Source organism: Paramisgurnus dabryanus, chromosome 18, assembly GCF_030506205.2.
Source record: "Paramisgurnus dabryanus chromosome 18, PD_genome_1.1, whole genome shotgun sequence".
Classification (NCBI taxonomy): Eukaryota; Metazoa; Chordata; class Actinopteri; order Cypriniformes; family Cobitidae; genus Paramisgurnus; species Paramisgurnus dabryanus.
Window position 1 is genome coordinate 8,087,551 of NC_133354.1, and position 15,590 is coordinate 8,103,140.

At 34.3% G+C, this 15,590-nt stretch overlaps 1 protein-coding gene across 2 annotated transcripts in view; it reads right to left on the minus strand.

Moving 5' to 3' along the window:
- The window catches only part of rtknb (rhotekin b), a 36,472-nt gene that overhangs the window by 20,020 nt on the left and 862 nt on the right, over positions 1-15,590 (minus strand). For both annotated transcript variants that reach the window (XM_065244006.1, XM_065244007.1), the window contains exons 2-10: positions 11,381-11,580; positions 10,656-10,717; positions 10,469-10,522; positions 10,263-10,380; positions 9,888-10,169; positions 7,197-7,291; positions 7,018-7,124; positions 6,792-6,920; positions 6,087-6,249 (exon numbers count right to left, since the gene is read on the minus strand). In XM_065244006.1, the coding sequence (XP_065100078.1) occupies positions 6,087-6,249; positions 6,792-6,920; positions 7,018-7,124; positions 7,197-7,291; positions 9,888-10,169; positions 10,263-10,380; positions 10,469-10,522; positions 10,656-10,717; positions 11,381-11,580 (1,210 nt within the window). The remainder of the gene's footprint in view (positions 1-6,086; positions 6,250-6,791; positions 6,921-7,017; positions 7,125-7,196; positions 7,292-9,887; positions 10,170-10,262; positions 10,381-10,468; positions 10,523-10,655; positions 10,718-11,380; positions 11,581-15,590) is intronic.

Here is a 15,590-nt window from a genome sequence, read left to right on the forward strand (position 1 = left end):
ACACACACACACACTCTTTCAAAAGGGTTGCGACAGAAAGGGGTCAACCCTTTATTTTTTATTTCCAGTTTAAAACTACCCAAACAACGACTTGACACATAACTGCATGTTGTTTTATTGTAGCTCTGTTTTGTTTACTTTTCTTTTGAAGCTACATGCCAAAAAAATGTGTTGCTTTTAAAGTGACTCTTTGCTTTAAATCACAACGTTTACAGCATCTATGAGCTCCAACTTAAAAGGTTAAGAGGGTGATAAAATGCATTTAACTGATTTTCCAACTGACAGAGTTGATCAATCAAGCCAAACAGGTCTGAAACCTGTTGCTGTACTGCTCCATCAGATTATTTAGGGGACAACAAGCAGACCGTAACCTACGATTTTTAGATTACTCCTATATTTTTTTGATTATGAGCCTGTGCAAAGATTTCTTTTTTTACTCAGTTTAAGGCTTTCACTCACTCATGCTCCTCTAACTAAATATTATGGCCCCTTCAGCAAAAAAAAAAATATTTGAGCTAGAGAAAGGTCTGAAGACACGTTGAGGCGATTCCCCCTCATTCGCACGTCTAGTTCGCATGAATTGAGCATTGCCGCGGGAGACGCGCAAGTTGAAAATTTTGAACTTTGGCGGAAAAACGCACCACGTTAACCAATCAGGAGCTTGATCTAGTGGTGACGTGATTACAGAAAGCGAGCAAAGTCACAGAAGCCCCTCTCAGAATTTCTACATGAATGTCTCGATGACTAGAATTTCACGCGCGAATGAAGCAAGTAAACTCAAAATGTTAAAGCGGTAGACGTGGCTGGTGTAATGAGTATTCTCGTAATGAGTGACGGGTGTAACGTGCAATAAACAAATTTAAATCTCCGTTAAAAGCCTGTTGCGCTCAAGCAATGCCGATTTCCTATTTAGATGGTGGCATTTGTAAACTGAAAAACTAAACAGAGTAAGAAAACCACCACTTTAAGGTTAATGTTTAAAAATTGCATTGTTTTCATTTGTATTTACATTTTTTTGTATTAAAACCTTTAAAGGTTGTTTTTTTTCAGTCATGGAAGTAAAAATAGCAGGCTTTATTTTATATGGATAGCCTACATGATCAGTGTAATCTCAAAAAATAATTTACAAATATGCAAGAAAAGGCTTGTACTCTAAAAATACTTTATTTGTAACAAACGAATTTACAAACATGCGAAGATCCGTTTGAGTGCCGTAAGTGTTTTAAAAAGCATTACTTAAAAAAAGGTTCGCGTCTCATATCCACAGGTACAAAGTCATCATATACAATAAATCAGGGGGTTAGCATAAAAAAATCAAAGCAATATTTGCATTTGTTTAAGCAAAACATTTAATTTCTTACCAGGCTACATGTGTTCTAACATCTTGTAATCGGTCCTCATTTATGTCCAAGAGACTCAATAATAATCTTTTACATTTTAATCCTTTGATTTTTCAAATTTAAAAAGGTTTGTGTGCTGCTGCGCATCCATGTGCGTGATAAGCAAATGCGTGTTGTCTTCCCGTTTATAGGCACATATTAATAATGCACTCATTAAATAACCAAAACAACATTGCGCCATTGACTTTTAGACAAGGTTGGTCATTGGTGTAGTCCATTTTAGTTTGCCTCAAAATAGCAACACGCCAACAATGCGCCCGAACACACCTCGTTTTCAGACACCCATGGGTGCAAAATTGTGCGCAAATGCATTTGCTATTTAAACAAAGTGTCGCTAAACGTGAAAATGCTAATTGCACCGAATTGAAACTAGCAAAAGACGCTGGGTGTTTGATAGGGCCCATAATGCTTGATTTTAAATGTATATTAGTAAATGTTTAATTAACATGTACTTGGATTAATAAATGCTGCACTATACATATGTTTATTGTTAGTTCATGTACACAAATGTAGTTAACTAATATTAACAAATGGAACCTTATGTAAAGTGAATCAAACACTATGGAAATGCTTTAAAAATACATAACGTGCATACTAAAAAGACAACACAGTACATTTTAACTGAATTTATGTGATGCAGTGAACAGACTTGACAGCAACACTGAAATCCAAGCACCTGAATTATCTCTTTAACATCAAACATTTCATATTTAACATATCAGATCTTCTCCAGCAATTTGTGCATTTGGTTTTAATTATAATGCTAATTACTCATAATCACTATTATTGTAAATGATTCATGATTGAAACTGCCTACTTCACATTCAACTTTCTAAGTATTTGTTGTTGTATACAAACATGCAGAAATTAAATTTGAGACGTTGCTGTCACACAGCCCGTGCAAGGAAACAGCAAGGGGAATTTTGGCTAGTGCAATAAGGAAACCTGTAGACTGATGAGTATCAAGTGGTGCTTTCTTGAAATAGATCTAGTAATTTTCCATTTCCTGAGGAGCATAGCAATGCTTCAAAGAAAGAATGATGTTAACATTTCTGGAAATTGCAAATTTTTTTAAAATAAAAACCAACTAAAGTCGTTTTTTATATAGTGTTTTCTACAAAAATCATCCTACATAATGTAAAGAACATTCTTAAAGATCTGGGATGTTTAAGTTTATTGACCTGCACTGACATTTGGCCTTTTTCAATTGCTTAAAAACGTCTCATAACACTGTGTTCGGCACAAACTGAGCTACAATATTATGTGAGCAACATGTATGTTTATGTTTGTATTTGTGAGAGGAAAAAAATGTATACATGGTTTTTGAAAAAAGCTATATTTTTTAGGTGGTGTGTTCTTTGTTTGTCCGTGTAGAAACATGACAGGGGACCCGCGGTGTATGTAGATAAAACGGCCCATTCTAATATAATAAAAACAATACAGTCCATTATGTGAGGTCTTTACACATTACTGATAATATAGTTATATTATATTGCATTTTTGACAAAAAAGTTACACAATGCACTTTCAAGTCACTGATATAAAGCCACAAAACCCATACTATGGGACTTAAAACAGGTTCTAGTAGTTTCGAGTACTCATTCACATAAAGCAACATATTGATTTAAAATTTCTAAAACACTTTTTGATTAGAAAGGTCATATGCGAGGAGGCGTGTAAGCTCTTAAATAATCTGTGATTGACACATGAGGAAACAGAGATTTGCATTATGAGCCAAGAAAGAATGAATGGTTTTATCACAGAAAATGTAAAGCAAATGCAATTTGTATTATCATATGTTTTATAAAAATATCACAATCAAACTAGTATAATTAAACAATAGAAAATTTGTGGTTACTGTGGATAAGTTACAATTACTATAGTAAATCATGGTACATTTAGTAAGGGATGAGTGTTGCCAACTTATCAATACTTTGTGCTTGTTTACAGGTTCGTGTAAACGGATGTGACAGTGTTGCCAGCGGCCCTGAGAGTAAATTGGCTTTTTTTGGTCCACCAATCTAGTGGCTTGTCAAAAATGTATAAAAATGAACAGATAAATAAATGAGTAAACTATTGCCCGGATACTATCAGGGATCTCACAGGCTGACGATAGGATCTCACTATGGGGAACATCGCACAACATTACAAAAAAGACACATGATCAGGTTAAAGGAAGAAATATTTAAAATTCTTTACTGTATTTCTGAGAATTTAAAATCACTTATCAAATAAGTATTTTTCCTTGTTTCCGTTAAAGCAAACCAGATGTACTATGTAACATTCTGAAATATCGATCATAGATTAGCAGGTTTTGCATATACTCCATACACACCGTCATTAAAGGGCCCATATTACGCAAAATCCGCTTTTATAAGGTGTCTGGACATAAATGTGTGTTGGCAGTGTGTGAACACGATCACTCTACAATGAAAAAAATACACTCACACTTTTTGTATCCTTTTACAGCATAGCAGTCTCAGTAGACATGCTGTTTTGACTTTGTTATGAATGACTGCGTTTACATGCACAGAATAAGCGGATAACTATTAGAAATCTGTTTTATATAAAAACCTGATTTCTTTCATTTACATGCAAATCAATAAACCGGCTATGCAGAAAACCGTGTTTGCATTGGATTTGGTCACCAGCCTATAGTACATACAGTCATTCAAAAAACTGACAGGAAATCTGTCTTAAGCTATACTATTTAATCTCATCTCATGTCTGCAGAACCTGAAAATGTAACATGAGCTTTTATTTTGGAAGTTTCTCTGCCAACTGCTTGGGACAAGTGCAGACTTTTATGTGTTACTTGCATGTGCACAAGAACGAAACTGCAAGAAAGCCGGTAAAAGTGTTTACATGCAACGCAAAATCGGGGTAATGAGCAAAATACTATGTGTCGATCAGTTTTTGCTTACTGTTTTAATGCGTTTACAAGACTGTGCATGTAAACGCACTTAATAGGTACGTTTACATGCAACCAAATAATCTGATTGTAATCATATTGATGCTCAATCGTTTTAAATAGCTTTTATGTAAACACCTTAATCAACACGATTGAGGATGATCGGATGTAAATTTGAATCGTATTGAAGGAGGTGGTCTGTGATCCGATCAGCAGGAGAAAAGTGCGCATTTAAACATGTGAATCGTAGTATTTCGTCAATCGGACGACAAAATACATTTGTGCTCAAGTTCATGTCTTATAATTACCTCTTATCTCACATGATTCTTGTCACAGAAACACGCAATATCAAGGAAATGGCATCACGCATTATTAAGGTAATGTAAATGGGGTCTCGTGCTGTACACGCGATGTACGGTCCACAGCGTTTATGTACTTTTGAAACATAAGGCTACATAAAATAGCGTTGTAATTGTAAAAAAAATCATAAAAATAGCGTTGTGCCTTTTGAAAAGTTTAACTTTTATCCAGAGATAAAGCGTGAACTCGATGAGAGATGCTGTCCGCAGCGTAGCGTTGCCAAGTCCTCTGATTATTTTCAAGTTTAGATTTGGTCTACTTTTTAAACTGTTTAAACTGAAACCAATTTTATTGTTTTTTCCACATTTAAGGGGAAATATTTAATTACCCGAACGTGTAAATGATTGGATTTGGGTTCTTTGACATGAAAATATTTATAATAAAAAATCTAAAAAATTAAAAGCTTCAGTGCGTGTTATACTATAAACATTTACAGTAAAGAAACATGTGGTATTTGGTGATCATTGGTAAATGTATAATTGTGTATAACATGTGTATAAATTGTGTATTAATTGTGTGTATAAATGTATAACAATAATAAGGAAAATAAATGTGTCCAAGACCAATTTTCTTATCATTCGCAACAATTTTCAATCATTGTTTAAGCCATCGAGGAACTAACATTTAAAAAAAATATATATATATATTTGTTGGAAGGGACATAATTGACTGCAACACTCAAGATGGCTACCAGGTAAGCAGTTCTTATTTTTTCTCTCCGGATAAAAGTTGAAAGTTTGTTTGTCATAGTACCTAGACAACTTTTTAGTTCTCATTACCGAAACATGAGTTTGTAAATGCATATATTTAATGTAATATCATGTTGCCGTATTGATACATTTTGATAATGATAATCTAAAAAAATTAATAATTCTATAGGAAATATTTTTTAAATCCTCTAAAAATAATGGTTATAGTAAGTTCAGACCTTAATCTTATATATGCAAAAAATTGGCTTCAAGGGCTTTTTAAAAAATCTGATGCTGGACACCTTCTAAATCTGGATTTCATGAGAATCACCCGATTACATTTAATAATAATGGATGCTCAAATATCAGATGAAGTGATTCGTACTGTTTTTATCCACTTTTAACTTTTTAATATTTGGTATGCCCACCTTTTGCGGCAATTACAGCAGCACATCTCATTGTCATAGTGTCATAGTTAAAAGTGGATAAAAACAGTATGACGATATATAGATATGCCCTATTAGAAAGTGTCCTAATCCTTCACTACATACTTTCAATTGTCACGGATACTTCTTACAAAACAGAAATTCTTCTTAGACAAGAATGTCAATACGTAACAACTTTAGTCATTGACTAAAGCCTGGTGCTATAAATACAGTGGGGTGTGTTCTAGTTTACCTGTAATGTTTTTTTGCATTCTGCACGAGCTTTGGTACACAGACTTACTCATGTCATAAAAATGCTGCCAGAATGCCTCCATCCAGCGGTGTGTGTCCTCTGGCGGTCGTGTGACAATCGTGTATGTAGTCTCATCAGCAGTCTGGTTGCTTATGGTGATACTTTGGGTGTTCAAAGACGGATTCCTTTCTGCAGCACGCACACGGGTGTCCTAAAGCAAGCATGCACACAGATGCATATCTTTAAATAGGGTTTTAAAACAATAAAACAAGACTCATCATTCAGAAAACTAAATCGGTCCAACACTAATAGAAGTATTGCGCTAACAGCAAAAGGTCATGGGTTCAACTCCATGAAATGAACAAGTGGTTCAAAAAACGTATGAATTGAAGTCGCTTTGAATAAAAGCATCGACCAAATGCATAAAAGTAAATGTACAGATTCAGGTGTATTTGATAGGGGTTGAAGCTAATCTATGAACAGTGACCATGCAGGAGGAGAATTAAAAACCTCTGGTACATAATATTAAGTTACAAAATGAATAAGACAGATTCAGAGTGCCATCTTTTGGATTAAAGATTAAATATATCTATGTGGCTCCTTTCTTATTGCAGAGGTTGATTTTAAATTCCTATTCGTTTCATTTTTTTTCTTGCAATGTCTTTGATGTTTACTGTGCTACCTTTCCAATGCCTTTATAACATTTATTGTTTGAGAAGTGTGCATTTATCCAAATGACCTGTAATGTCTGACCTTATTGATGGGAATAGTAAACACTGGTTTTTCTAAAGATCCTGTATCGCTTTTCTGCTGGTAACAATTTAAATCAGTCCCTCTCAGGACACCGTAGACATCAGTCCATTCCTCAGGACTGGCATCTGACTTGGGAACAAAAAGACACAAAAAGTAAATAAGTATTGAGTACAGACTGGAGCATTGTACTTAAGTAACCAAGGTTTATTATAATATTTTCACTAACCTGAACTCTAAGGTTTCCACACACGACATCTCGAGTCAAGCAGAGAGGCTGAGCCACAAGTCGACAGCACATGCTACCATACAACGGCAACCAGTATGAAGTTTCCTCTGATGCAAAGAAACACATTAATAGATAATGTATAAAGTGAATTAATGAAAGTGAAAGCTGCGTTTACTTACCTGTGCCTGATATGGTCAGGTCATGGGTTCGGAAAGACTTCTGTATGTGGCAGAGATTCAAAGAAGTGTGAGCTAGTAGATGATATTTGGGGCCCCTGTGGAAAAGATGTAATATTGAAGGGCTTGTATTACTTTTTATATCTATGTGACCCTGGACCACAAAACCAGTCTTAAGTAGCACAAGTATATTTGTAGAAATAACCAACAATACATTTTTTGGGTCAAAATTATTTTTTTAACTCTTTCCCCGCCATTAACGGGTTAACTCATCAATTAAGAAAAAACGCTTCCCTGCCAATGACGAGTATTTCCTGCAATCCGTAATAGCCCTATAATTCGCAACTTTTAAAACCCGGAAGTATCGCCCTAGGGCAAACAGCTGTATGTCCATGTATGTTTTGAGGATCGATATGAATCTGATCTCTATTAAAAGTCCTTCATAAAAATGCAAAATGCAATTATGTCAGCTTTTTGCAAAAAATTTGACATTTTTGAAGAAACACTCATATTTGAGAGGTAATATAAAGAGAAGTAATGAAGATAGGTTTGATATATTGGATGCTTATATAAAAAAGAACATTTTCTGGAAGGCAATCAACTTTTGTGAAAATCATGAAAAATGCTGGCTTGGCGAGGAAAGAGTTAATGCCAAAAATTAAGATAAGTAAAGATCTTGTTCCATGATAATATTTTATAAATTTCCTACCATAAATATATCAAACATTTACTTATTATTAGCAATATGTATTGCACAAGACTTTAGTTAGACAGCTTTAAAGGCGTATTTCTCAATATTTAGATTTTTTGCACCCTCAGATTCCAGATTTTCCAATAGTTGTATCTCGGCCAATGTTTATTTATTCAGCTTTCATGTGATGTACAAAAAAAATTATCATTATGACTGAATTTGTGGTCCAGGGTCACATATAATATGTTTTAAATGTAACAAAAACATCTAGATATCAAAATAAAAATGAATAAGAAATGTTTTTTATAAGACATACTTTGCATCATGATGTTCGTATTATATTTTTAAATAAGCACACCCCATTAGCTAACAGTGAACAATACTTTTACAGTATTCATTAATTTTGGTTCATTTTTATTACAGCATTTACAGATAACTTTTATAAAATCAAATGTTGTAATTGTTAACATTAGTTAATGCCAATGAATAAAAAAACACAATTGTATTGGCATTAACTAATATTAAGATTCTTAATAAATGCTGAAAAACGATATTGCTCATTGTTAGTGCATTTACAACAAATATAACCTTATTGTAAAGTGCTGCCACATATTAACTCTTTTCCCACCACTGACGAGTAATCTCTTCAATTTAAAGAAAACATTTCCCTGCCAATGATGCTTTCCTGACGAGTTTTTACGGTAATCTGTAATTCCGTTATTGTCCACTAGATGACGCTCTTACCCAATTCATAAAAAAACTGAAGCAAAAACTAATTTACAAATTTTGAACTCTGTGTATGTTTTGATAATCGTTCTGAATCTGATATCTAACAAAATTCCTTTACAAAAAAATGCAATTATTTATGTGGTCTCTGAAAATTTGGTATTTTGGAAGAAACCTACCCATATTTAACAGGTTATGAAAAGAGATCAATTGAAGATAGGTTTACACTTTTTTCCCCATTTTGTTTGTTTGAAAGCAGAGGGTCTGTTCTTTCATTTGATATGTTTGTATGTTTATATATTTATAGAAGAACATTTTCATGGAAGGTATTTTGTGAAACTTTTGTGAAAATCACAAAAAAATGCTGGCGGGCAACTTGAAAGAAAAAAAAAGGCTGGCGGGGAATAAGTTAAAAGTGAAAACATTAAACAATGTAATATACACATATGTTACCATTTAATCTTTATATTTTTTCTGCAATAAGAACAGATTTTTTTATATGCAAAATACACTCTTAACTTTATTCCTTTTGCTTTTACAATGAAATATGACGTGGCGTTCTTGACAGGCAGATTTAACAAAAAAATGTGTTATCTGTGTTAAAATCAGTTACTTCTTTTTTCATTCTACTGTTTTTTGGCTGCTGTCTCAGACTGACTGAATGTTAAGACAATAAAGACTCAAGGTGTGTCTGTCTGTATGGACCGTCTCCAAGGATGCAAGCATTGCTATTTGTATCTGTGATCTTCTGCAGGTAAATTTAAGCCAAGTGTGAACTTAAGCTGTCAAACATTGCCCAGCATCATCTGTCATCGTGTACAAATACCTTCACTATCAGTACAAATCTGAACTGAATTTATGTTCCCCGGATTCATAAAATAGTTTCATCTCAAGGCTTAATGCTTCAAAGCTTGAAAATGTAAGTTTCATCAAAAAACTAAGGATAAAATCTAAATAGATAAGTTAAGACTTTATAGTGAGGGCAAAGCATCCAGCAAACATTTACAATACTGTTTAAAAAGCACCTCATGAAGTTGGTTGGTTGTGTTTGTATAAGAAAACGATGCTCATGTGTTTTCCTTACACTTATGAGTTGGTTTAGATAAAAAAAATCGGCTAAATGTCTACATAATATTTTTTATACCTCCATTTGTGTTGTGTTTAATGAGTTTAATTTTCATTCTTAAGTGTGTAATAAGTGTTCAAATCTTTAAATGGTAAAGTACGTGCATTGTAAGTTTTATATTTGTGAACACACTTATCCCAGTGGTACTCACTGAACAGACTGGACGGGCAGCAGGACAGGTGATCCTCCTCCTCCTCCTCCAGGTGACCCACCTCCCCCAGGTGACCCACCTCCCCCAGATCCTCCCCCGTTGCCATGAGAACCACAGGAAGCTGCCGTCTCCAGAGTTGACATGAATTTTTTACTAGAGGCGCGGGTAACAGAATTGCCCAGACGGCTCAGCCTCCAGGAGGAGAGGCCCGAGCTGAAATCCTCCTCTACACGGCAGCTGTAGAGCTCCACCAGCAGGTCAAAGTCTGGAGGTACATCAGAGCTAAGCAGACAGGGTGGTATGAAAGTGATTCAAACTAAACTGAATAATTTAGCATTTATGATTCAAAATCTAATGAAATGAAAAGTATCTTACAATATCAACGTTTCTTCGAAACAGATGTCTGTGAGTGTCCTGTCTACTATTACAAGATCTGTATTATGAATCTCTGTCCCCACTCGCAGTAAACAGAACACAGCACACTGGTGAAGCTCTAAACAAGCAAATTAAAACGAGAAAATTACAAAAGGACCAACCAAAAAAAATTAAATAATAATTTTTCATGCATTTGTAAGACGCACCCCCTTTGTTTTTAAAATACTCGGTGTCCTTCCACATAAGAGGAATGCGGATATCTAAGGATATAAAGTTAAAAACAATAATTATTAAATTGATGCAAATAAATAATGCAAATACTTGGGTGAGAGAGAGAGAGAGAGAGAGAGAGAGAGAGAGAGAGAGAGAGAGAGAGAGAGAGAGAGAGAGTACCTGAAATGGCTACTTTTGCGGTACAAGGTAATCTCTCCTCAAGAGCTCCACCATCAAAAGACCTAAAACCAGTCGATCAATAAATCAATTAATCAAAAGTGCTGTACCAAAACCTACTGGGCTTACTGGATGTCTTTTCTCGTGTTGTCTTAATGCAATCAAGAGGTTTTCAAACTTTATGATGCCAAGGATCCCCAAATATGATGAACTGTTTGTTAGGAACCCTTTTCCTAAAATATATATACATCTATATATTTATGTATAAAGAACCATTTTAAATGTGGTAGGTTCATAGTAAGTGTCATATTAAATCATATTGTACATAAAACATTTAGGGGTGGTTTCACGGACAGGGATTAGCTTAAGCCAGGACTAGGCCTTAGTTTAATTAGGAAATATAACTAGTTTTAACAAACATGCCTTACTGAAAACATTACTTGTGTGCATTTTGAAGCAAAATTAAGGGCACTGATGTATTTTAAGATATGGCATTGCAAGTTGTTTTCAGTTTGGACAGCTCTTACTTTTATATTAGTCTAGTACTAGTCTAATCCCTTTCCGGGAAACCACCCCATAGTCTCCAAATTTAAATAATTAGCTACACTTGAACGTGGACCACAAAACCAGTTTTGAATGTATACATTATCTTACATTTTTACATTTTATTAATTATAATGTCTCCCACATTACCTAAAGCTGAAACACACACACACAACGTTCATTACCTCCGTCCAGCTCTCTGCATGGCCTGTGCTTCCTTCATGCGCTGCAGGCGGCTCATGAGGGCCATTATGCGACTGTTTGAGGTGAGGAGGGTTTTGGATGCTTCCAGGGCCTGTTCCCTCTGAGAACACGCGGCTAAAAGCCTACAAGCTCCATCTCTTATACGCACCTCTCTCTCGATCAATTTATGCACCTCACAGTCCTGCAATAAGACAAAAGTAGTTTTATTATATTGTATCATGTTGAATTTTTCATTTATACACATAGTAAGGAACAAACTTTGTCGGTTCAATTGCCTAATCCTGTACGTTGGAGGTTATTGGACAAAAAATTTTAAAAAAAGGATTTTTTTGCTGATAATCTTAAAAATAAAAAAGGGAGGGACAGATAAGTGGACTTACAAAAAGTAGTGTCATTTTATCTTATATGTGACACTATCTGTGAAATTCGGTCTTATAATCTAATTTTGGAGCATCAGTGTTTGGTTTCCATCATTGGTTTCACACTGATTTCAATTTTTGACATGACGATATTTAAAGGGGACATTTCACAAGACTTTTTTAAGATGTCAAATAAATCTTTGGTGTACCCAGAGTAAATGTGTGAAGCTTTAGCTCAAAATACCATACAGATAATTTATTATAGCATGCTAAAATTGCCACTTTGAAGGTGTGAGCAAAAATGTGCCATTTTGGGTGTGTCCTTTAAAATGCAAATGAGCTGATCTCTGCACTAAATGGCAGTGCCGTGGTTAGATTAAGGGGTGGTATTATACCTTCTGACATCACAAGGGGAGCCAAATTTACCAAAACTAATTTACTGGGTTGATCTTTTTTTACATTTTCTAGGATGATAGATGCACTGGGGACCCAATAATAGCACTTAAACATGGAAAAAGTCAGACATTCATAATATGTCCCCTTTAAGATATCAAGGTTATATTTTCACAAAATGTCATTTACATTATGTAGGATGATATATATACATAGTAAATCACAAAAAACATTATTTCAGCTGGGTTACACATATAATGTCTTAACATGATGCTCAATCGACTAATGAATCCCACATTGCTTTCCCATAGTGAATTCATGTTTATTTGCGTAGCAAATTCATCTGCCTAGCTATAAAGATATTCTTCAGAAACATAAAAACATGATCTTAAATTCCAGTGCAATATCTTTTTGTCAAAACACACAAGGACCCATCAAATGATGTGCCTGCAATATTGAGGTATTCTTGTCTCAAAAGATTGTTTTGTTTATGCTACTCATATCATTAAATACTTTTAGGTAGTTAGTTGGTCTTGGAGCAGGGACATCTTCATGTCCCTGCTCCTTTGAATCACAATTTTTGGTCACTTGTCCAAAAACATAACCGGCGTTAAGTTTGCATTTTTCCTCTTCTTTTAGGGAAAATTAGAATAAACATGGCATCAAAGCTAACAGACATCTTCCGGTAACCCAGACTTTCAACTCAACACTTTCCATTTCGCTGGGCCTTCAACATGACAAGGAAGAATTAAACATTGTGAAAAAATATAAAAATCCACAAGAACTAGATCAATTTGAGAATGGTCCATAGAAAAAACTCTCAAAACAATTGCCCTATGCATCACAAACGTGTGCGTGCACACGCAAACACACACACACTTTGATGGTTGTTTATAACTCTTATCACATGAGAGGACTGTTTAAAAAGTACAGGATAAGCCATGACGTAAAAGCCCAAAACCCCAAAGCCAATGTTTATGCCTAATGTGCTTATTAGTTTGTGAAGGTTCAGTAAAGGTAAAGCGATTTGCTAGTTCTTCAGAAATCGCATAAATGTTTTTCTTCTCCAAGTATGTTAAGACATTAGTAGATTAGCTAGGGCTGCTCGATTATGGGCAAAGTCATGATCACGGTCATGTAACACGATTACTCAAGGAGTTTGAAAACATGCATTTATTTAACCTTTTTATTAAGTAAGTGTTGCAATTGGCTACGTGTCTTAACGCAGTGGTGTCTTCAAAGTGCCTTACAGGCACATCAGTCCAGCAGCACGTAATTTATAATTGCACAATAATTGTTTTACCACGATTATCTTTTTGTAATAGTTTAAAACAAAAATATAAATTGAATCAAAAACAATTAATTGCACAGCCATAAGAGTAAGTTTTGGGACTTGTTAATTCCATCATTTAAACAGCAAACTCAAACTAATCGATTTGTACCCATGTACAATACAATGTGTCAGTTTGAAACCAATTTCATTCATTTAACGCACAAACCTTAATCACAAAAGCTTGATCACAAAACCAACATACACCTTACCTAAGTCAAGAACAGATTATAACTTATTAGCACATTTTTGATTTCAGTCATGATGGACACTGAATCAATACACCGCTATCATATCTATAGAAAGTCACAACTTATGGAATGTGCAAAATGTAAATCTTGTTTAGGGCTAATCAGCTATAAACCAGCTGATGTTGGTCTTGTGTTTAAGCCCCTTCAGGTCAGGATCACTGTATAAGACAACTTAAGGCTTAAATAAAAATCAGGCTAAAGAGATTAAATATGTGATCCTGGACCACAAAACCAGCCTTAAGTAGTGCAAGTATATTTGTGGCATAGAAAATAATAAAAAAACATTTGCTTAAAAACGTTTTTCTCACTATTTTTTGCACCCTCAAAAACCAGATTTTCAAATAGTTAGTTGTATCTTAACTAAATATTCTGCAGCACTTTTTACAAATGTACATGTTTGGAATAAGATAAACAATGCCTGATCTAAAACTATAAATACTGTACATGTTGCTGGTATACAGTAAATCTGAGTAGCGGTAATCCTGATGTTTGTTCTTATTCATTCACACGTTTATATTAAAGTGACCCAGTCCCAGCTGAAGTGATTTTTTATGGATTTACCGTTTTCTACATAAAAATCATTTTAATAGAAGATAAAGATCATAAAAGGTCAAGATCAAGGTTATTGAGTGAGAATATAACCTTGAATATAATCTTGATATCTTTAATGTTGACTAAGTTCATGTCAAAGATTGAAATCATTGATTCAAATTAATCTTTGATGCTCCTAATCTCATAATTTGATCAAGAGACTTTACCCTGGATTTCACAAACATGGTCACAAATGTTAACCATATTTTAGCAGTTTCATTTGGTAGTCTCGACTTAATCTAATTCAGCACCTGTGCTATGATGACAGCTGGGTAACACATGGGGTGAATGAGTATAGGTTGTGTGGCACATCGTTATGATTTTTAGTATTTTATAAAGTTTTTAATTGTATATGTAGATATGTAATGGTTGACGTTTTATCTTGTTTTATAGATTGTCTTATGTATGGATGCTGGCCGAATTTCTAAAAAAATCCCCCTACACAAGAAATTTACTATTGGGTATTAAAAAAGATAGAGTCTAAAGTTAAACTGACATGCAGTAAATTGCATACTTTATATTGAAGTGCACAAAATAAATTCAGATGACCTTATTTTACCCTAAATCTACAAATAAACTTTACTCAGGATGTCATAAAAAGCTTTGAACTGCTGAAGGATTTCCAGAAAACCTATAAGGCTAGAGGGAGGTTTTGGGTCATGCGCTCATTAAACAGAAACTGGCATGCATAACCCGATTACAATGATTTTCCAGTGTACAAAACTGTGGACTTTAAACACAAATGGATTTAAAATCATCTATCTGTATACTATGTAACATAAAGAATACAAATTGCTATAAAATACTAGTTAAGGGACACTCACAGAAACCAAAACCTTTAGTTAAACCTGCACACTCATGTGAAAAAAAAGAGAAGAGTGTCACAAACAAGTTTACTTTCAAACAAGAAACTAATTTAGACTATGTGTGCTAATAGTAACAGTTATATAATAGTCTGTCTGTAATAGTTTGCCGATAGTTAGGCAGCTTATCGGCTTCTAAATCTGTTAACATCCTGTAATCAGTGATATAAGAGGTCAAAGTTACGTAAGTTTACAAATCAGTTTACAAGTGCAAAAATATCAAATGGTAATGCAGGGTTTAAGATAAATTATCTTTTCATCCCAATGAGTTGTGCAAGCACAAGTATACGATCTGTGATTTTCTTGTTATGACCTGCCTGTGATTTTTGCCTTCCAGGTGCAAAGTTACTGAGGTAATGTAATAATTAGATATGATTATTCAATAAAACTATTAATCTTTCATG